The following is a 23,080-nucleotide window of genomic DNA, read 5'->3' as shown; positions in this document are numbered from 1 at the left end:
ATTTTAACCAAAGTATGTTCTAGACTTTTCAATAAGACCCTAAAGAATAATATCAACTTGTGGAAAATGGGCATCTGATGACCCCTTTATATATATGTATAATATATATACTTTGATGGGAGAAAATATTTCCTAAATGGGACCTAAATTGAGCAACGGCAGGTGGAACAAAATCACAGCAAGCAGGAAATAAAATTCAGTGGAAACAGGCTTGTGCAAGAAGAAACTTGTGGGAAGTGGGTGAGAATGAAATGAAAAAATCTGTCCCACACAGATGTCTCCTGCAATGTTCTGACACCTCGTCCACCCTACATATCTCTCACTTCACAAATTTCCAGTGATTTAATAAAATGAACTGAATCTACATTCACATGGGATGTACCAACAGTGTTTAAAATCATTTGTGTGTAAAGTATTGTTAGTTGCAAATAAGTGTTCGACCTGCTGGACATCCTGTTGGAAGACACAGAGCTGTAGCCGTTGGTGAAGACGAAGTTTGCGGTGTTGCCAGATGTTCTCCAACTGCCTCTGGTGATGCAGAACCTCATGAATGATATCCAGAACATGGTGCACCGCCTTGGAGTAGTTAGCCGAGGCTGTCAGCGAATCTGCGCTCCCTGGTGTCAAAGGCCGCTGTAGCTTATCTAGTAGCGCTTTGCCATCCTGACTTACCTGAGGATGTACAGATAATACACATCAACACCCAAAAATGTTACTTACAGAAGAAAACCCCATTCTTCTTTTGAAAATCTTTTGAAAGTCATGTTACTTTACATGCAGTCTACTAGCAATCACATCATTTACCACACAGCACAAGGTGAATTGTCTCTGCTCTGCAGCCAATGAGCTTGCTTGCTCTCCATTTATATAGTCTGGTTCAGTGTTCACTGTAAGTTGGTGCTGCAGAGTTTCTCTGAAACCCCTACCTCCCCCAGCTCCACTTGTCTAGATATACTAGAGGATTGATGCATGTCTATCAATGCTCCAGCAGCATATCTTATATGCTCACAGCAGCATGATTGTGTATCTATTGCCAGTAAAAAACATATTTGCCCTGGAGCAGCAGCGTTGTGTGTAACAGATCTAGTATGCAAAGACCAGATATGTGACCTTGGACCACAAAACCAGTCATTTTTTGAAATTGAGATTTGTACATTTTTCCATTGATGTATGGTTTTTTAGGATAGGACAATATTTGTCTGAGATACAACTATTTAAAAATCTGGGGGGTGCAAAAAATCTAAATATTGTGAACGTCGCCTTTAAAGTTGTCAAAATTAAGTTCTTAGTCATGCATATTACTAATCAAAAATTAAGTTTTAATATATTTACAGTATGAAATTTACAAAATATCTTCATGGAACATGATCTTTACTTAATAACCTAATGATTTTTGGCATAAAAGAAAAATCAATAATTTTGACCCGTACAATGTATTTTTGGCTATTGCTAAAAAATACTTGTGCTACTTAAGACTGGTTTTGTGGTGCAGGGTCACATATATTAACACTGTCATATTCAAGAAAAACTATTCTAAGAATTGTGATGACTAAAATATTTTTTTCTTAGTACTTGCTCAGCTTGGAGGTAACCTGAATCTACTCTTTAAAGTGAAACTATTCACAAACACAAGCAAAAACATTTTACTTTAATGGAGATTTGTACCTCAGAATAGGCAGCAGTAATGTGTTCATAGAGACCCTGGTGGTGGTGGATGGTGTCTTCCAGGTCCTGTAGCTCAGAAGGAAGTTCTCCCTCTCCACAGGCCTTACACCATGAGTCTATGTTGCTCATATACTAGAAAAAGACAAGAATAATCAGTATGTGGTCGTCAAACTGGCCACATACACATCTGTGTGATCTGTTACTACATACAGGAATGATTATACAATAAGTCAAGAATATGACCCAAGTCTCAAAAAAGCAATTGTTGTTAGGAGGCTAACTTTGGGCCATCCACCACTGAGTGATTTATAACAGTGTCTTGTCTAGGAGAAGAATAAATACATTGAAATTTGTCTCTACAAATAAAGACAGTCTATTTTTGCCCTGTCTCACTGGGAGCGAAATAAACTAAATAAACAGCGTGTCAGTCTAATATTGATGCTTACATCAGATATTATACGCTCAAAGAGAAAGATAAAGAACAGAAGGATGAAAGAAACAGATTTCATTCATTCTTTTTCCAGCATAGGCCTATCTGCATGAAGCATTCAACTAAAGAGTCTCTGAACAATCATTGATGACTCACTTATAAAACAAGAGATAAACATCCAAGATTTTACACGGGAAAAAAAAGCAAACCACAAACATAGTTTAGTTTGATTGTGTATATAGGCAGACTTCCCGAAAAGTGCAATAAGTGTGGCTTGCGGTGCTTTTAAAACATTTGTATGTGGTCAAAAATGTCAACATATGGCTCGCAAACCTAACCCTAGCCAGTGATGTGAGTTGGAGACAACTTGACAACTTGTTTTTCAGAATAACGGGAAAGGGATAAAAAAGGGGTATGAGTTTTTGAGTTTAGAATATTAGTTTCACTATTTCATTGAGTCTCATTTGGTGTGAAGGCTTTAAAATTGAAGAACATAACCAACGCTTCATATTCTAACATCTGAAAGCACTTCTAGCATACAGTACATACTTACTCAGCAACTTGATTTGCCTGAATATTATTGGTGCTACATCAGCATCTGGACAATATGTTGCATATCATTTTGTTTGTTATTAACACACACTGCAACATCATCATAATCATCATTAATGCATTAGTTTGTTTGGCCACCCAGTGTATCTGTAGGTACAAGTCTGCAAATTTAGCCCTCACCTGGTCGGTTTTCTGGTGGAAGTTAGCAGACATCTCCAGCAGCGTGCTCCTCTCATCCAATGCAGCGGCAAACGCTTTCCACTCCTGTTCCAGCTGACCTGAGATCTGCTGAATCTGCTGGGTTGCATAGTGACCCGACTCCAGCAGCCTGTTCCCCACAGACATGATTCGACTGATGTTCACGTACACATTCTGCAAGAGATCACAAGAAACACAAAGTGTTATATACACTGCATTAATTCCTGAATGAGTTGTTCCTTTTTTAAAATGACACATAGGGTAAGTGTACCAATTAAGCCCATGTTCCTTTGAAGTCAAATTAAAACAAGGGAAAATCATATTTTATGCTAGTCATTATTTTAACCAATCCAGTGATTTGTTAATTCCCTGACATTTTTTTTTAATTGCATACCAAACACATCTGGCAATGTTGAGTTAGCCCCACTTATGTGCAAGCTGTCTCATAGTATCTTATTGCAAAGGCACCCAAAAACTTTGGTGTTTTGGGACCCTTCAAAAATCAACACATTTAAGCAATTTTCAGCCATTTCTTTGTTAAGTACATTGATATTATGTCAAATAAGAGATAAATGTATTGTTTTTGTTTATGAACAAATAGTACTTCATCATTATATTGGCTTGCGCACAAAACTAATCTCAAGGTCAAACCATTAGCCTTTCTGCAAGAAGAATAAAGCATCTGAACTGCAAACACGTTTTGTGATTAATTTACAAATAAATACATCATAAATTGTTTTGCAGAGCAGATTATTTTCATAAATTAACTTTTTTTTATAGATGGGCTTAAAGGGGACAGTGCCACAAAACGCATGCAAACTATAATCAACACAAGCTAAACTTGAATGAAAAAAAAGTAACATTTTCTTATTGTGGGCACAATGAAAATTACTATGATTCTTAATCCACAATATATTAGACTTCATGCATGTCTTTGTAAAGAAATCTTACATTTTTAAAGGAAAACATTGTCGTTTTTCACCATTTCTTACTGTGGTACCATTTAAGCCCACCTTGTGTGTTTCAATGAGGAATCCATCTAATTACAAACTTTGATCAATTTTCTGAGTGAAAGTCTTTAATGATACATTAGTTTCGTGCTTTTACCTTACTAACCTTTTACCTTACCTTACTACCTTAAAGGTTGTATCAGCGATTTCTAGCCTAAAACATAAAGTGTCAAATTCAGCTGACCTTTCATCACGATCCGCTCGCTGCCTGCCCCATAAATTGTCTGTGAAAAAACCGCGTCTCTCTGGTCAGCCTAGGGTCCGAGATATGCCAAAAAAAACAATCGGCACTACCAACCTTTCCACACAAAAACAAACAGTGTTCCAACCAATCAGCGTCAGGGGTTTGGTGTTGTGGACTTTCGCTCCGCCTCCCTCACATCCCTGCACCAGTAGGAAAGTCCACAACACCAAACCCCTGACGCTGATTGGTTGGAACACTGTTTGTTTTTGTGTGGAAAGGTTGGTAGTGCCGATTGTTTTTTTTTGGCATATCTCGGACCCTAGGCTGACCAGAGAGACGCGGTTTTTTCACAGACAATTTATGGGGCAGGCAGCGAGCGGATTGTGAAGAAAGGTCAGCTGAAATTGACACTTTATGTTTTAGGCTAGAAATCGCTGATACAACCTTTAATTTACAACTATATTTAGATATTTAGGTCTACAAATTACACACTGTGTCATCCAAATCAAAGTCATCCAAATAATATTCCAAGCCCAGAGTCAATAAGTCAGAAATAAGAGTTTTGATCTGATCATCTTAAATGAGTCATATCTTCTGGGTCTAAGTGAAGTTTTAGGCATAAAATACATTAAAAAGTGTATTCCTCCTTTATGTCAGGACTGTGGTGAAGGCAGCGCAGACAAACACTTAGCTCGCTCACATAACCATTTTAAAACCATGAGAAAAGATGTCGTTTTAGCGAGAAAAGATGTTGTTTTAAGGAGAAAAGATCTCGTTATTATGAGAAAAGATGTAGTTTTAATGAGAAAAGATCTCGTTATAACGAGAAAAGATGTCATTTTAACGAGAAAAGATGTTGTTTTAAGGAGAAAAGATCTTGTTATTACGAGAAAAGATGTTGTTTTAACGAAAAAAGATCTTGTTATTACGAGAAAAGATGTTGTTTTAACGAGAAAAGATGTCGTTTTACAGAGAAAATATCTCGCTTTAAAGAGAAAAGATGTCTTTATTACAAGAAAATATATTGTTTTAATGAGAAAAGATGTTATTACGAGAAAATATGTTTTAACGAGAAAAGATCTCATTATTACGAGAAAAGATGTCGTTTTAACGGGAAAATATGTCTTTATTACGAGAAAAAATGTTTTAATGAGAAAAGATGTTATTACGGGAAACGTTTTAACGAGAAAAGATCTCATTATTACGAGAAAAGACGTCGTTTTAACGAGAAAAGATCTCATTATTACGAGAAAAGATGTCGTTATAACGGGAAAAGATGTCTTTATTACGAGAAAAAAATGTTGTTTTAATGAGAAAAGATGTTATTACGAGAAAATATGTCGTTTTAACGAGAAAAGATCTCGTTTTAACAAGAAAAGATCTCGTTATTACGAGAAAATATGTTTTAACAAGAAAAGGTCTCGTTATTTACTAGAAAAGATGTCATTTTAATGAGAAAACATGTTGTTTTAAAGAGAAAAGATCTTGTTATTACGAGAAAATATGTCATTTTAACGAGAAAAGATCTCGCTATAAAGACATAGCTGAGTGGGAAAAAAAAAAAATGTGTGGCAGCAATGCCTCACCATGCTAGCAAACATTAGTAAAATTAATTTTTAAAACACTGTATCAGTGAATAAATATAATATTTTACTTCTTTAAAATCAATGTTTTTTTATATTTTGTGGAAAAAAATGAGGTGGGCTTATTTGGTACACATGAGGGCTTAAATTGTGCCAATGTACAATTTAAGCCCATACTTTTGACTTCATTCATAAAATATCTTAATTGTATAGTCTAAAGTGTACTAATTAATAGATTTTTAAATGAGAGAGAAATCTTGCATTTTAACAATAGATTTTTCTTTTAAACCATGTCAATATCTACGAAGAACACATCAACTTAGATTTTGGTAGGCTTAATGGGTACACTTACCCTACTATAAAAGAGGAATGTGGTATTGCCACAGCTCAAACAAATCAAAACATAACGATTTTTGTCTTTGATTCGAGGGCTAAATTGGAAAAAATCGTACAATGTTTTTTTTTTTTTTTTTTTTTAATATTATCAATTAAAACAGAAATGATGAGCGGTTGTAACAGATCTGCTCGGAAACAGTATAAACAGAAGTTCACTAAGAGCTGCTCCTGCAGGGAGGAGTAGCTCTGGTCTGACCACAGACACACATACACATCCCTGGAACGTGTGTGAGAGTGAGTGTGTGAATAAGAATGGAAAGGCATCTGAAGCCAAGAGGAAGAATTATGGTTAGAGTTCACATCTACCCATTTCAGACAATTAAATACATGTTGCAGTGTTATTTAACAACATATGAAGATGCACTGTAAACAAATGGTTAGTACGCTAAACTGGTCATTGCTCTGACATAAAATATCTTAACAGATATAAAATAACAGTATTAACCAGCAACACCAAAACATAATCAGGGGTTAAAGTAAAAAAAAATCCTGAGCCTGAACTTTTTTTTTGGGGGGGGGGGGGGGGGTAATAATAAAATTAAGTAACAAGAGCTTTAAGTGCTTAAAAAACTGAACTGCTAAACTGAAGATTAGAAGTAAAATCAAGGCCATTATCACTTATTTTTCCTTTTTTTCTGGGTTGGAAATTCTGAATGACAAATCATGTTCTGCTATAAATGTGCACAAACGTATTTTTAAATCGCAGACACGGTCAGCAGTGATGCGCGGATCAGTGGATAAACAACTCGAACCCGACAGCCGTTTTCAATAACCCGCCCGCAACTCGTACCGCAAAATAAAAAAAGAAGATATTGTACCCGATCCGCTTCCTGACCCGCATGTTTAATATTGGTGCGATTATGCGGTGGAGATGCGTTCATTGTCAAACATCATTCGGCATTAATTAGGTAATTTTGTCAAATGAAATGTTCTTGATTAAAAGAAAAATACAGATTGTTCATGTTGTGATTTAGTTTGTCTTGCCTTTATACAGATTTAAATAGTTTCACTTTCGAAGTAGGCTATCTAAATTATGTCAGTGATTCTCCGATGTTAAATATGATCAAGAGTTATTTTATTTCGATCTAATAAAAGTTAAGAATAAGATTAGCCAGTCCTAAATATTAGAGGAATGTATCTTGGTATCACTGTGGATTTTTTCTTGTTACTTCATCTGATTTATATCTACCTCATTTTATAATCGTTCAGGCTTGATTTTATATAATGCAATGATGTGTGTTGACTATGCTGTATACAATTTTACCAAACATTTCCTGTTGGCACTGCAGATGTATTAAATGTAAATGTATTGCTGTTAGATTTTACAGTATTTTATGACAGCAGTTAATTTCAAAGTGTCTAAATCCAATCTATGTATTTCCTCAAATAAAAGCAGAAAGTTGAGAGTATGGCTTTCAGTGTAGTCATTTCCACATAAAACATATTGTGTTTTTAACACTGGTTAAAGAGTTTAAATTATAATTAACTAAATTTTAGAGTTAAAATTACTCTCCAAATTGGTAATATTTTAACTCCAGAAAGTGTTAAAATTTAACTCTGAGAATGTGTTAAAAATTCAACTCCAAGAGCAGAGTTATTTTAACTCTGCGCTGGAGTCTATTTGATGGTCACGCATGTACACTCAGATTGAGTTGATTTTAACTACCAGGGAGTTTATTCCAAAGACCAGAATTTGCTGTGTATAAGCCAATTTCTTTTTTTCTTAACTTTTATTCTTCTAAAAATGATCAAGAATATCAAATCAACTTAATAGACTAGGTTAACGACTTTACTTATACAAACATAAGAAGGCACTTCAAAATGAAGTTTTCATATATAAATTCAGGAATCACGAATATGACATTTATATATGAAAAATTCATATATAATATGTATGCATAGTTGTATCAAATGAACAAGGACATTGTAGTGCCTTGAATTTATTAAGTAATGCTTAATTTCGTTCGTTTCGCTCTCTGGAAATGTAAAGAAAAATTAACGTTTTTATTCGGAATTCGTTTTTAATAATAATAATTTATATATTATTGCTTGAATAAACGTTAAAAAATAGTGCTCAATTTTATAATTAAGGAAATTAAACAGACCTAGGCATTTGAAAAGACAGTGAAATGTGTCTAATAATTCCAAAAAGAAAGAGAAACATTGGACATAATCAAAATATTCGAGACATTTATTAGAATACCATTTTCTTAACTATTAAGATGCTGCATGTGTTTATCCAGTCTAATCGAAGTGTGCGTCTCTCCCCGACTTTCCCAATAAAAATCCTAATCTAAAAAAAATAAATAAAAAAAATTTAGAAAATACATAAAGCAAACATCATTTAAAATTAGCCATGGTACAATGGCATTGATCAGTAAAACGTGTTGGGAATCGGGCATTTTGTCCCGCGTCATCATTTATTCAACAGTTAATAACGCTCAACATTCAAAAGGTAAATATTATTCAGCCAATAAAGTGTAGGCCTATGTATTTCATAGAAAAGTGTGTCTAGTACTATATAAATTACAAAGATTTAATTGGCATCTTTATTTCAAACGACCCGACCTACCGCGAATATAATTAAAAATATTTTTGTATGATCGTAACCGCGGGCACCCGCTCATTTCGGATCAACCCCCGCAACACTGACGGTCATTCACAGACAACGGTGTGTCAGCTGTAACAGTTGCTCCCGACAACGTCGTGGTAAGTTTGAATGCACGGGCAGCGGCGCTATGACCATAGTCTAAATCATGACGAGCAAGCATTCTTACCGCTGCTGACATACAGTGAGTTAGCTTCGTCGAGCAAATCGTGCAGAAACAAGCCCCGGGCTCTCTCAGTTTCTTGCACCAACTACCAAAAGGCTCACCATACTTTCTACAATCCACGCCCAGCGCCATTTTTTTTAAGGTCCTTTATCTATTGCTAGGACATCATCCACAGGCTTCATAAACTTGCGCTCCATTTTTTTTTCTCCGACAACGCTAACGTGACATTGACATATGGCTGTAAATCATACTGTGTTGACCCGCCCTTCTCTGCTTCTGATAGGCTTGTAACGTTAGTTAAATCTGCGTTTCTCTCATATGATTGGTAGGTGAAATAAATTGGCTCTAAAATATTAAACTGCATGTGCAGGCTCTAAAATATTTTTTTTTTTCCCCCACGGCCGCACGCCGGAGATCCGGCACGGTGCAGGAATACTTTAAGCCCTGCATAATGATTCACTATCCAATCAATTGCCGTTGGATATAATCAAGCTGCACCCTACATTGTTTTCACTTAAATGTTCTGTTTCACCTGGAAACACATTACATAGCCAAAGAAAACAAGTGTGCGTGGTCTCTGACATAATGGGGCATCTGAAGTCTCTGAACTAAAGTCTAGCACATGAGAGCGTTGGTAAAACGTAGAGCTCTGGTTACCATGCTGCTTCCTCACATAGGACTAATTACACAGCCCAGAGGCATTCAAAAGGGTATAAGATCAATACAGAGAACTGTCAGATGAAAACCTGATGGGGGTTTGGTATCGGCCTGCGTGCAACAATAAACTGCAGCAGTCGTGTCCATGCACGTGAAAACCTGGAGCAAAACATAGTCACATGCGTATACGGAAACACACACAAACTCTTGAACCCTTAGTGTTACATGTAAATCAAATCGTAATACAGTGCAATATGCAATGACTATATCAGTAATTTTATAATTTTTTTATCATTGATATTGATGTGAATCGTTGCACCCATCTGCTATACATTAACATACAGCACATAAACACACTCGCTAACTCAGCCATGGATAATTCTATGAACTCTGGAAGATGTGCACACACACTAAATCTGTTGTCAATTTTACCAAGAAATTTAATTTAAAGATGACGATTTCTCAATAATCCAGCCTGCATATGTAGATAAGACAAGCCATTGGTACCCACATGCACAAATGTATTTCCACCAGATGAGGTCAGAATGGAAAATAGGGTTACTAACTCTATATCACTCACACCGAGCTTGGTTTCAGAGCTGCTCAGAGAAGATAGACATGCACCAGTAAACACAAATTCATCAAATCCCTCTGTTATGTATCACAGGCCTTGTGGATCGCATCATGGAAACAATTAAAAGCTTCTGGTATCTCATTTTTATGTAAATCTAAAGCAGCTTAAAGTAACCTCTGGCTAAACATATGCTAAATATAATAGGTGCTATTGTCATGTCAATGACCAGCATGTGGTTTATTAGCAAAATTGACTTTCACATGGAGGGCACATCAAAGAAATCAGATTGTATGATTTACATAAATTTACACAACTCAAGAATCACGTCTGTTGCAGAAATTGTGCACAAACAATGTGCACATTTGTACTTCTATAACTTTGGGGAAAGTAGGATTTTTTGTTTATGAAATGTATTTTATGCTCACCAAGGCAGATTTTTTAAAATACAAATTACAATCATATTGTGAGATATTATTACAATTTAAAATGACTGTTTTTATTTTTATATAAGAAATTAACTGTGCTGCTCAATAGTTTTGTTAAACCTGCGATACACTTTTGATGAACAGCATTTATTTGAAATCAAATCTTTTTTGTAACAATGAAAGTCTTTACTGTCACTTTTGATCAATTTTAATCCATCCTTAATAGTATAAATCTATTTTAAATCTATTTAAACCGGGCCCGGACATAGGCATGGGCAAGGTGGGGCAATGCCCAACTAAATGCTGTGACTGCCCCCCCAAACGTGAAGGCATGCAAAATTCCGAATTTCATAAAAATTTAAAGCAAAATGGTCAGAGCACTCTTTGCTCACTTTCAAACTAGCTACTGATTGGTAGATGTGTAGGGAGCAGTGATGCGTGGGTCAATGTATAAACAACCCGAACCCGACCAACGTTTTCAACCAACCCGCCCGCAACTCGGACCGCAAAAAAAAAAAAAAAGTAAATATTGTACCCGACCCACTTGTTTAATATTTGCGACTGACACCAGCGATATGCGGCTATGCGGTGGAAATGCGTTCACTGTCAAACATCATTCGGCATTAATTAGGTAATTTTGTCAAAAGAAATGTTCTTGATTACAGATATACAGATTGTTCTTGTTGTGATTTATTTTGTCTTTCCTTTATACAGATTTAAATAGTTTCGTTTTCGAAGTACTCTAAATTATGTCAGTGATTCTCCGATGTTAAATATGATCAAGAATTAATTTAATTTCGATCTAAAAAGATTAAAAGAAAAGAAAAAGATTAGCCTATAGCCCTAAATATATATAGACTACAAGCTAATTCCTTTTTTCTTAACTTTTAACTTCTTCTAAAAATGATCAAGAATATTAAATCAACTTAATAGGCTAGGTTAACGAATTTTCTTATACAAACATAACGAATGCACTTCAAAACGAAGTTTTCATATATAAATTCAGGAATCACGAATATGACAAAATAATATTATTTTATATATATATATATATTAATAGTTGTATCAAATGAATAAGGAAATTATAGCGCTTTGAATTTATTAAGTAATGTTTAATTTTGTTCGTTTCGCTCTCTGGAAATGTAAAGAAAAAATACAGTAAAGAAAAAATTTGTTTTTAATCCCTGGTTTTAAACAAGCATATACATGAGATAATTTATATATTATTGCTTGAATAAACATTTAAAAATAGTGCTAGAAATTTTATAATTAAGGAAATTAAACAGACCTAGGCATTTGAAAAGACATAGTGAAATGTGTCTAATAATTCCAAAAAGAAAGAGAAGCATTGGACATAATCAAAATATTCGAGACATTTATTAGGAATATCATTTTCTTAACAATTAAGATGCTGCATGTGTTTATCCAGTCTAATCAAAGTGTGCACCTCTCCCCCGACTTTGCCAACAAAAATCCCACCCCCTCTCAGAAAATACATAAAGCTGACATTACTGAGCTACTGTATATGCGTTTAAAAGTAGCCTATTAAAATGGTACAATGGCATTGCTCAGTTCAACGTGTTGGGAAATCGGGCATTTTGTCCCGCGTCAGCATTTATTCAACAGTTAATAATGCTTAACATTCAAAAGATAAATATTATTCAGCCAATAAAGTGTAGGTCTATGTATTTCATAGAAAATTGTGTCTAGTACTATATAAATTACAAAGGTTTAATTGGCATCTTTATTTCAAACGACCCGACCGACCGTGACCCGAATATCATTAAAAATATTTTTGGATGACACCCGCTCATTTTGGATCAACCCGCGCATCACTGGTAGGGAGGGAGTGGCTACTCGCTTCACTCGCTTGCTCGTCTCACTCGCTCACAGTCACGGCACGGCAGAGCTCAAAACTCAGACATCGTTCTAAGTAACTTTTCTTTCGCAGTCTCTCACCGGAATTATTTGATTACTATAACTCTGTTCTTGTTCTCTCTCTTCTCTCTCTCTCGGGTAAATGCAGAGGTTAGGGTATCAAACATAAAACCTATAAGACAAATCAAATGGATCAAAGGAGAAGATAGAGATATGGATAGGTGGACTGATATGATGATGACAGCGTAGTTAGTATAGTTTTCTTTGCATAGACAATTAGAGAAGCTCACCCACATACATACACCCCCTACTTGTAACGATACGTGCTGGACTGACGAGACGAGAGACGAGGTAAACAATAAACATTAATATTTAATATAGTCTTCAGATAAGCAGGCTGGAACACTCAGGAACAGGCAAGATAATCCACACACAATTCTCAACATTTAACGACCGACATTGAACTCAAGAAACAAACAGACTTATAAAGACAGACTAATTGATAATACACAGGTGAGACAGATGACGGTGATTACACAAACGAGGACTAAACCAAATTATAACAAAATGACAGGGGGAAGATAAATGGGCAAAACCAAAGACATGAACAGACAGAACTGTGACATTACGCCCCCCTCCGGAAAGGCGCGTCCTCGCGCCGTGGAAAAAAGAAAAAACGAGAGGGGCGGAAAAACCAGGATACCAGAGTCAATGAAGGAGGGGGTTCCGGCGGAGGACGCAACCCCCGGAGGAGGACCAGAACAAAAGTCCAAGTGACAAACCAGACAGTCCAGAGGGGCGACGACGGAGGGAGGAGCCAGGGAGGACATGGGTGGGGCATAAGGCAGGAGGAACCGACCCAGACCACAGCCATGATGACGGCCCACTGTGGAGCCGACGGAGGGAGGAACCATGGTGGACGAAGGCGTGCCGACTCCATGGGGCCGACCGACAGAGGCGGAGCAGATGGATAAGGAGCCCGAGGCGAAGATGGAGAGCCGATGATCCGGGGTGACGCCGAGGATCCGGAGGGCCAAGGTGGAGCAGGCTCTGGCGCCCGAGGCGGAGTCCCGGAGATCCGCGGCGGAGCCGGAGCGACAGAGGATGGAGGCTGTGCCCGCAGGAAGGAGGAGTCCCAAGGAGCCGGTGGGACGGCGCGACGAGGCACAGCCGGAGGAGCAGAGTCCTGAGGAGCCGATGGGGTGACGACTGACCAGGGCGGAGCCGGAAAGACGATGGAGCCCGGTGGAGCTGGTGGATCGACGGGCGACGATGAAGAGGAGGGCGTCGAGAGCCGTGGTGGAACCGCGGGGTCGAAGGGCCGAGGCGGAGTCCAGGACTCGGAGGCTGGAGGCGGAGCTGAGGAATCCTCCAGCCGAGACGCCGATGGAAGCTGGCAGTCCCGCGGCGAGCCCACTGCACAGGTGGTGGGCTGAGGGTGAGCTGGGGGACTGACTGCTGACCTGGAAGACTTAGGGCGGCTGGGCGGAACCAGCGGGGACTCAGGACGGCTGGGCGGAACCAGCGGGAACTCAGGATGGCTGGGCGGAACCAGCGGGAACTCAGGACGGCTGGGCGGAACCAGCGGGGACCAGGCAGATTCAGACAGACGAGGGCGGGTGGGAGGGAAGTCTATGCAGGTCAGTGGCTCAGAGAAAAAGTCAATTAAGTCACATGAGTTGTCTTGGGCAAGATCCGAGAAGAAGTCTATTAAATCCCCAGAATTAGATCCAAGCTCACCCTCAGCGGTGGTGCAGTGGGCAGGGCTCTCTGTCGCCCTCTCTTGCTCCACGTGACAATCCACTGTCACGGATGTTGATGCCGGCTCTCGCACCTGGTCAGATGGGTCAGGCTCTGTCGCTCTCGGCTCTGGCACTCCATCTGCGGTGGGCTCAGGCTGTAACTCCGCATGTCGGGGTGATGTTTGGCTGGGTTCTGGGTCGTGAGTGGGGCTGACGTCCTCCTCGATGACGCCGACAGTCCAGGAAGATTGGCAGGACGCCAACACCCACTCGATGTAGTCCGGCAGGCTCTCTTGAGGACCCTCCCCGGATAGCAGCGCCTTGGTGGTGGAATTCAGTCCCAGGTGGTAGTAGATGCATAGGCTGCTATCCGGGAAGTGGGAATGTTCTGCCAGGGAGATGAACTCACGTGTATGGTCCTCAAGAGAGCGTTCCTCCTGCCTCAGGAGGATGAGACGAACAGTAGGGTCCATAATCGATCAAACAATAAAAAACAAAACACTGAGGGAAAAAAGACGGAAAATAAACGCAGGGGAAAGTGCCGGGTAAACTTTTTCGGTCGGTCGTTCCTGTAACGATACGTGCTGGACTGACGAGACGAGAGACGAGGTAAACAATAAACATTAATATTTAATATAGTCTTCAGATAAGCAGGCTGGAACACTCAGGAACAGGCAAGATAATCCACACACAATTCTCAACATTTAATGACCGACATTGAACTCAAGAAACAAACAGACTTATAAAGACAGACTAATTGATAATACACAGGTGAGACAGATGACGGTGATTACACAAACGAGGACTAAACCAAATGATAACAAAATGACAGGGGGAAGATAAATGGGCAAAACCAAAGACATGAACAGACAGAACTGTGACACTACTGGGGCTGGCTAAATCCGGCCCTGATTTAAACTCTCTCCAAGATTTTTTAAATGCACTATCAGTGTAAAGATTATTAATGTTTTTAAAGGAGTCTCTTCTGCTCACCAAGCCTGCATTTATTTAAAGGAGAACTCCGGTGTGATATTGACCTAAAGTGTATTGAATCATGATACCGAGTGTGAACGTACCTTGCATATTTCATCTCGGTTTGTGTCCAGCTGTCCGAAATCTGGGGTCAGTTAGCCGATGCTCACAACAGGCTGTCTATGAGAGTGAACAGGGCATCGGAAAAGCCATGTAAATAAATCACTGTTTTACGCCATTTACGAGGCACAAAGTAGCTCCACACTTCATCGGTAGACTTCCTAGGGCCCTGACATTTAAAACGAGACATTGAGAACTCAGAAAAAGCACCGGTAGTTTATTTACAAGAAGATTTATACAGACAGTACCTGGGAAAGAAAATCCGGTAGCCGCCATCCTGAACTTAGTCACGATAAATCGAGTGTCGAGCACCAATGAATTTATCAGGTTATCAACGTATCAGGTTGTAGTTTCCTTCGTGCTCGACACTCGACTTATCGTGACTACATTTAAGATGGCGGCGACTGCTCTATTCCTGGTGGAAGATGTCTGTATAAATCTTCTTGTAAATAAACTACCGGTGCTTTTTCTGAGTTCTCAATGTCTCGTTTTAAATGTCAGGGCCCTAGGAAGTCTACCGATGAAGTGCGGAGCTACATTGTGCCTCGTAAATGGCGTAAAACAGTGATTTATTTACATGGCTCCTTCGATGCCCGATTGACTTTCATTGACAACCTGTTGTGAGCATCGGCTAACTGACCCCAGATTTCGGACAGCTGGACACAAACCGAGATGAAATATGCAAGGTACGTTCACACTCGGTATCATGATTCAATACACTTTAGGTCAATATCACACCGGAGTTCTCCTTTAATTCAAAGTACGGCACTATTTTTACTATTTAAAATAACTATTTTTTTATTTGAATATATTTTAAAATGTAATTTATTCCTGTGATTTCAAAGCTGAATTTTAGCATCATAAATCTAGTCACATGATCCCTCAGAAATCCTTTTAATATTCTGATTTGCTGCTCAAAAAACATTTTTATTATTATGATTATGTTGAAAACCGCTAAGTAGAATTTTTCAGGTTTCTTTTATACTTAGAAAGTTCAGAAGAACATTTATCTGAAATAGAAATCTTTTGTAACATTATAAATGTCTTAATCATCACTTTTGATCAATTTAATGCATCCTTGATAAAAAAAAAGCATTAAAAAAGCATTAAATCATTTCTTTGCCCTTTGAGTGGTATAGTGTATATTTATATGTTAAAAAGCTTTTTATTTCACATACATGCTGTTCATCAAAGAAACCTGAAAAAATGTACTTAACTGTTTTAAATATTGATAATGATAATAATAATATAAATGTTTTTTTGAACAGCAAATCCGCATATTAGAAGGATTATGTGACACTGAAGACTGGAGTAATGATGCTGAAAATTTTGCTTTGATCACATGAATAAATTACATTTTAATATATATTTAAATAGAAAGCAGTTATTTTAAATAGTAAAAATATTGCACAATATTACTGCTTTTGCTGTATTGCTGTATTAAATAAATGCAGGCTTGGTGAGCAGAAGAGACTTCTTTAAAAATATAAAAAATCTTACTGTTCAAAAACATTTGCTTGGTAGTATAGAAAGTATTATAATACCTGCCATAAACACACACACTGCTCTTTTAGTATCTTTAAGTTTCTGGTCAAACACCCACAATAACCATATTTTGTATAGAAATAACTTCTGCAATACCATCAGCCATTATCTGACTCCTTAAACAGAAAACACCAAGAAAAAGACAGTAAAAAGTCACTTGAACTCAAAATAAGAATACAGACGAACGAAGTGCTCTACAGTACATTTACACAGATCACATTACAGGACCTGAACACAGCCAAGACACACATACCACAGAACAAAAGCCTTCCTCACATGAGAAAATCACTTCATGACAGTACTGGACCCTGCAGTATACTTAAACAGAAAGAGTCACACAAGGACAGTCTACCCTTCACTCTCAGACTCCCAGGTTTATGATATTATTACAGTAAACCTCTTTTCTCTTACAAATACAGGATGATTAGAGAAGGAGTGCCTGGAACATTATATCTCCCTCTGGATATCTCTGGGACTAATCAATACACCAGCATGATGGGAGATTACCCAACCATGTGTAAAATGCCTTTAGCCAGAGGAGTGTTTTCTACATGTTGTCCTCCAGATTGTCTTTCATAAGAGTGGGAGCTGAGTTAATTTACAACCTGACAAGCGTAACATTCCGCTCAGGTGATATTACCCATGGAACTTAATGACATAGCTGCTTAAGCATGTCTATTACGAAAGGTTACAACCAGGCCCCCAGTGTGCCATGTGATGAACATTGACGTCTCTATAAATCACCTATTGAATTACTGTCAATACATGTGGCAAATGCCACAGAACCTGCAGGCTATTAACCCAAACTCTACTGATATGCAAAATTTTCTAAATTTTGGCTGTCAAGCAACTTAGGTTTACTTTATTATCCATAAAATGTGAGTATCAACTATGATAAATTAGGCTTTCGATGAATTTATTTGTACATCTCTCAGTCATCAGTGAACTGCACTGCATTATACTGTATGTTTTGCCCTCCCACAACAAAAACTCTAAAAATTACATGCCATCAGATTTTTATTTTACTTTCGGGCCATTGCCACTGCACCAAATTGCATAATTTTTGCTCAGTTTGGCCCTCTGAGTAAACAATTTTTCCCTCTTTGAGTAGCTGCTCCATTTTCTTCTATATAATCTCCTATACACTCTTAAAAATAAAGGTGCTTTTCAATGCCATAGAAGAACCTTTTTGTCCAAATGGTTCCATAAAGAACCTTTAACATCTTAAGAACTTTTCTGTTTCACAAAAAGGTTCTTTGTGGCAAATAAGGTTCTTCAGATTATAAAAAGGTAAGCAAGAAATGATTCTTTAAAGAACCTTTGACTGAATGGTTCTTTGCGGAACCAAAAATCGTTCTACTATGGCATCGCTTGAAGAACCTTTTGAAGCACCTTTATTTTTAGGAGTGTGTGAGCCATAAAAGTATCCAACTGTACGACCCTGGTGTCCTTTAGGGGGCGGGCTATCAGCAAAGAGCATTATTGCTTATTACAAAACTATAATGTTTTTAGAAGTCTGTTTCCAGTAATCATAACATCAGAGAAGAGTCATCTCAGACAAAGTATTTTAGCTGTGTGAGGTAAGAAAGGATGCGATAAACACGTTAAACCTAAACGTGCATTATCCCTTGTCAAGCAATACAAACTGAAGAACCACCTAACACTATAACCAAGTAAACAAAAAAAGTGTTTACGTCCATTCATGCCTCATATCAGACAGGAAGTAAGGCTCCTAGGACTTCCTGAGGAGGTGGCTGTAGTGCCCCTGGCTGCCCGGCAGTCAGGCTAACCCAAAGCAAACAGTTGACAAAGCATTTCATCCGTTAAGTTGTGCACAGTTATAGCAACGTGAGAGGGGGTGGACTGTTCTCACAGCTGAGGCAGGACATGTGATTTCAGCACACTCAGCCAAACCTAACACACTAACAAAAGAGCCTAATGAAAACCTATAAAAACATCCTAGCATTTGGTAAGGGTGGTAACCTAAAGAGGTATGAACATTTGTGATGGTGGAGAACACAAATGCATGAAAATAGTAATAATAACAATTAGCTGCTTTAACATACTACATTTATTTTTATAAATATATTAACAGGCTATAGATATATACATGTTATATACATATACATGCTGTTTTATATGGTATGTTTTTTTATTGTTTAATCAAAACTGTTTTGTTTTCATATCTATATTGCTTCTCTTGGTTTCATTTCTACATCTACATATTTTTTACTTAATTGTTTATATAAATGTTTTCATACTAATACTCAAAATAATAGCACACTGTTGCTTTTAATACTAATAAATTTAACTGCCTATGTAAATTTATAAGCAACTTTGAGTCATTTGGGTGTAAACTAGACCCAGAAACTCATCTTTGGGTTTGCGAATGCTTTATAAACCTTAGATTTGATATTTAAATGTGTATGTTAATGAATTCCAATTATTGGTAAATAGGATGTCATGCTAGATAATTAAACAAATACATAAAATAATAATAAACATTTAAAAATCATTAAATAATCATTAAAAAATTGCTATAATAAATACAATTACATTGTTGTTTATCAATTACATATATTTTCACTTTTAACTCATTGTTTAACCAATTAAAAGGCTTTCTAACAGTAATATTTTTAATGTTTTTTAAAGAAGTCTCTTCTGCTCACCAAGCCTGCATTTATTTAATCCCAAAACAGCAAAAACAGTAAAAATTTATTATTTTTACTATTTAAAATATTAAAAAAAACATTAAAAAAGATTTATTATTATTACTATGTTGAGAACAGAAGAACATTTATCTGAAATTGAAATCTTTTGAACCTTAAAAATGGCTTAATCATCAGTTTAGATCAATTAATGCATTTAAAGACTCCAAGCTTTTGAATGGTATAGTGTATAATGTTACAAAAGCTTTTTATTTCATAAAAATGCTGATCTTCGGATATTTCTATTCATCAACTGAAAAAAAAAATACTTAACTGTTTTAAATATTAATAATAATAATAAACATGTTTCTTGGACAGCAAATCAGCATATTAAAATGATTTCTGAAGGATCAAGTGACACTGAAGACTTGAGTAGTGATGCTAAATTTAGCTTTGATCACAGGAATAAATTACATATTAAAATATATTAAAATACAAAGCAGTTATTTTAAATAGTAACAATAATCCACAATATTACTGCTTTTGCTGTATTTTGGATCAAATAAATGCAGGCTTGGTGAGCAGAAGAGACTGTCCAAAAACTTTTGACTGGTAGTGTATGTATTCTGCTTGTGTTTCATGAATGATACCCAATGTGTGTTTTAAGTTTTCCAAGGGCAAGCACTACTTACTTTTTCCTTGAAAAGGTAAAAATCTAGTTTGAAGTTGATTAAACTCAACGGCTTAAAGATTGTAGATGTTTTTTGGTATATATATATTCAAACATAAATGTATATCAACTACTGGTCTATTAAATCATTATTACTGTTTAATGGCTTACTAATGAAAGTTAAAAGTATTACCAGATTTATGTCATTCAAATCTGCAAGAAGATACTGTAGACTCTTCCTATTGACTGTACAGCAGTTACATTTAGATATGGATGGGCAGATGGCAGATGAGACCGTAGAGATGGAAAATCAGTGATTGATGCCATGCCATTTTCTTGTGAAACTCTCTGCCTTTGAAACCTACTGGGGGTGATTAACATGTCTGCCAGGGTCACGTACACACATACACACACAGACACACACAGGGATGATGTATCTGCGTGTGACTGCTCTCCTGTGGCATTACATACCCTTCAAGCATATATTGACATGACTATTATATGACAACAGAAAATTCATTCTTGCATGACTAAGTGAGTCAGGGCACGTGTACAAGCGCACATTATTTAAATGATGTAACACACATCAAGCTACACTGTTATAACGCCTCAGGTGGTGACACACATTACTGCTGGACCACTGGACAGAGCCTTACCATGCAGTTTATTGCAAAGTGGTTGTGCTGGGTCTGCAGCTCCAGCACATGCTGATGGTTGGCTCCTATCTCTGTGTAAGTTGTCAGGAACAGGCCTTTATTATGGACGATCCAATCGAACATCTGTTGAAAGGAGAAATGAAAGGGATAGACTGAGAAATATGCTGTTTTTTAATGTTACTTCAATACACTGTCAAAAAGAAAACAGCATGTACTAACGCTTTTGTACACCCTCAAAACATGACAAGTGAAGTTTCAAAGTATTCTATAAAGTCTTGCTAATCTTTAATATTATTTGTTAACTTCTATATCAAATTATTAAGTTGTATTGTTGTATTATTTATTCACATTTATAAAAAAAAATCTATTATTAAATTGATAGTTTTTAAGACAATTAATTATTTAGCAAGGATCAAACTGATCAAAAGACGTTACAAGAATCCTTAAACAAATATTAGAATGATCTGAAGGACAATCTCAAGGACACTGAAGTGTGAAGTAATGGCTGCTGAAATGTCAGCTTTCTGATTTCCTTAAAATGTGCTAATGTAGAATGTAATCACCAACAAAAAAAGTACCAAAATGCTCCATAATTGCAATTTAGTAGCATGCAAATACAGTAATCATTAGGACTGTAGAAACAGAACTTTCATAACATAAAGTTATATAAATTATAAATGGAAAGTATCTTTGTACATTATATCTTCTGTATTGTTCTATAGTATACCTACAACTATCCAGTTATCCTCCTATTAAACTTCACATATATAAAATGTTCACACCTTCTCTGCGTCCTGCTGAAAGAGTCTTAGCTGGAAGCACTGATCCAGTTTGACTTTGCGCATGTGCCAGGATTGGTGCAGATGTTGGCGTGTGGCGTGAAGTTTATCCAGAAGCGCCTGGACTTTTGGAGCTAATCCCTGGATATCTCCTCTGCCTTTTTCCCCACACTGGATTCTCTGAAGCAGGCGTTGACCCTCAGTATCTAACTCCTCCACAGGAGCTTTAGTAACCTTTTTCTTCAGGGAGGCGTGTTCCTCCATAGCACGCCGAGACCCGTCCAGGTCTGACGGCAGCTCCCGCTGGGACACCAAGTCCTGGAGTTCTTCCAAATGGGAAAGGATGCGAGCCGCATTGCTTGTGAAGTCTTCAAAGGCCACTCGAACTTCGATCCACTCCTCGTGGTCATAATCCAGACTGCCCTCAAAGTCTGGAGTCAGCTGGGAGGGATCAACCACTTTGGTCAAACCCTCGAGGGACACCATGATGGTCTGAAAAGATGAAAGTAGGACACTTTGGTTCATGTTCTGAACGTATCAGATTTTTAGATTTAACATTTCTCATTTTTATTTAGTTTAGCTTCATCCTAACTGAAATTGGCCCTCATGGAACACTTTATCTACAGTATCTCACAAAAGTGAGTATACCCCTTACATTTCAGCAACCATGTAGTATATCTTCTCAAGGGACAATACTATAGAAATGAAACTTGGATATATTTTAGAGTAGTCAATGTGCAGCTTGTATAGCAGTTTAGATTTACTGAAAATAACTCAACATACAGCCATTATTGTCAAAATGTTTAGCTGGCAACAAAAGTGAGTACACCATAAGTGAACAGCAGTATGTTGTTTAACCATGAAAAGCCACATGTCCTATTCATCATGTTTATGTTTTTGTCTGCTTGACAGGACCATACAAAGTTGTGTATCTTGTATTAGAACATTTAAAATTAGGTGTTTTAAGTGCAATTCTCTCATACTGACCACTGGTATACTGTACATTCTGAAGCAAAACATGATGCCTTTCCTCCAGAAACTAGGCTGGACGGCAATTTTCCAACATGATAACGATCTCAAGCACACCACCAAGATGACAGCTGCCTTGCTGAGGAAGATGAAGGTGAAGGTGATGAAGTGGCCAAGTATCTCAACCCTATTAAGCACCTGTGGGGCAATCCTCAAGGGTAAGGTGGAGAAGCACCATGTGTCTATTGTCCAGCAGCTCTGTGAGGAGTGGAAGAGAATCCCAGCAACAACCTGTGCTGCTCTGTTCAATTCCATGCCCTGGATGATTAAGGCAGTGCCAGATAACAATGGTGCTAACACAATATATTGGGACAAGTTCACTTAGGGTCTACTCACTTTTTTTGCCAGCTACTTTGACAATAATGGCTGTATGCTGAGTTTCAGAGGACAGTAAATCTATACTGCTATACAAGCTGCACATTGACTACTCTAAAATATATCCAAGTTTCATTTCTATAGTATTGTCCTTTGAGAAGATATACTAAAATGGTTGTTGAAATGTGAGGGGTGTACTCACTTTTGTGACATGCTGTATCTACTTATGCAGTAACTCTGTATATCACAGAAATAGCATTCCACATTAAAATAAATAA

General features: G+C 37.4%; 1 protein-coding gene across 1 annotated transcript in view; it reads right to left on the bottom strand.

Annotated features, from left to right (window-relative positions):
- triob (trio Rho guanine nucleotide exchange factor b) overlaps positions 1-23,080 on the bottom strand; it is a 132,041-nt gene that overhangs the window by 95,455 nt on the left and 13,506 nt on the right. Inside the window, exons 4-8 of the mRNA XM_073847700.1 lie at positions 21,462-21,950; positions 20,680-20,802; positions 2,828-3,019; positions 1,666-1,797; positions 442-672 (exon numbers count right to left, since the gene is read on the bottom strand). Of these exons, the coding sequence (XP_073703801.1) occupies positions 442-672; positions 1,666-1,797; positions 2,828-3,019; positions 20,680-20,802; positions 21,462-21,950 (1,167 nt within the window). The remainder of the gene's footprint in view (positions 1-441; positions 673-1,665; positions 1,798-2,827; positions 3,020-20,679; positions 20,803-21,461; positions 21,951-23,080) is intronic.

Source organism: Garra rufa, chromosome 9 (genome assembly GCF_049309525.1).
Source record: "Garra rufa chromosome 9, GarRuf1.0, whole genome shotgun sequence".
NCBI classification, from domain to species: Eukaryota; Metazoa; Chordata; class Actinopteri; order Cypriniformes; family Cyprinidae; genus Garra; species Garra rufa.
The sequence above is the reverse complement of the archived record's forward strand: the minus strand, read 5'-3'. Positions and strand labels throughout refer to the sequence as shown.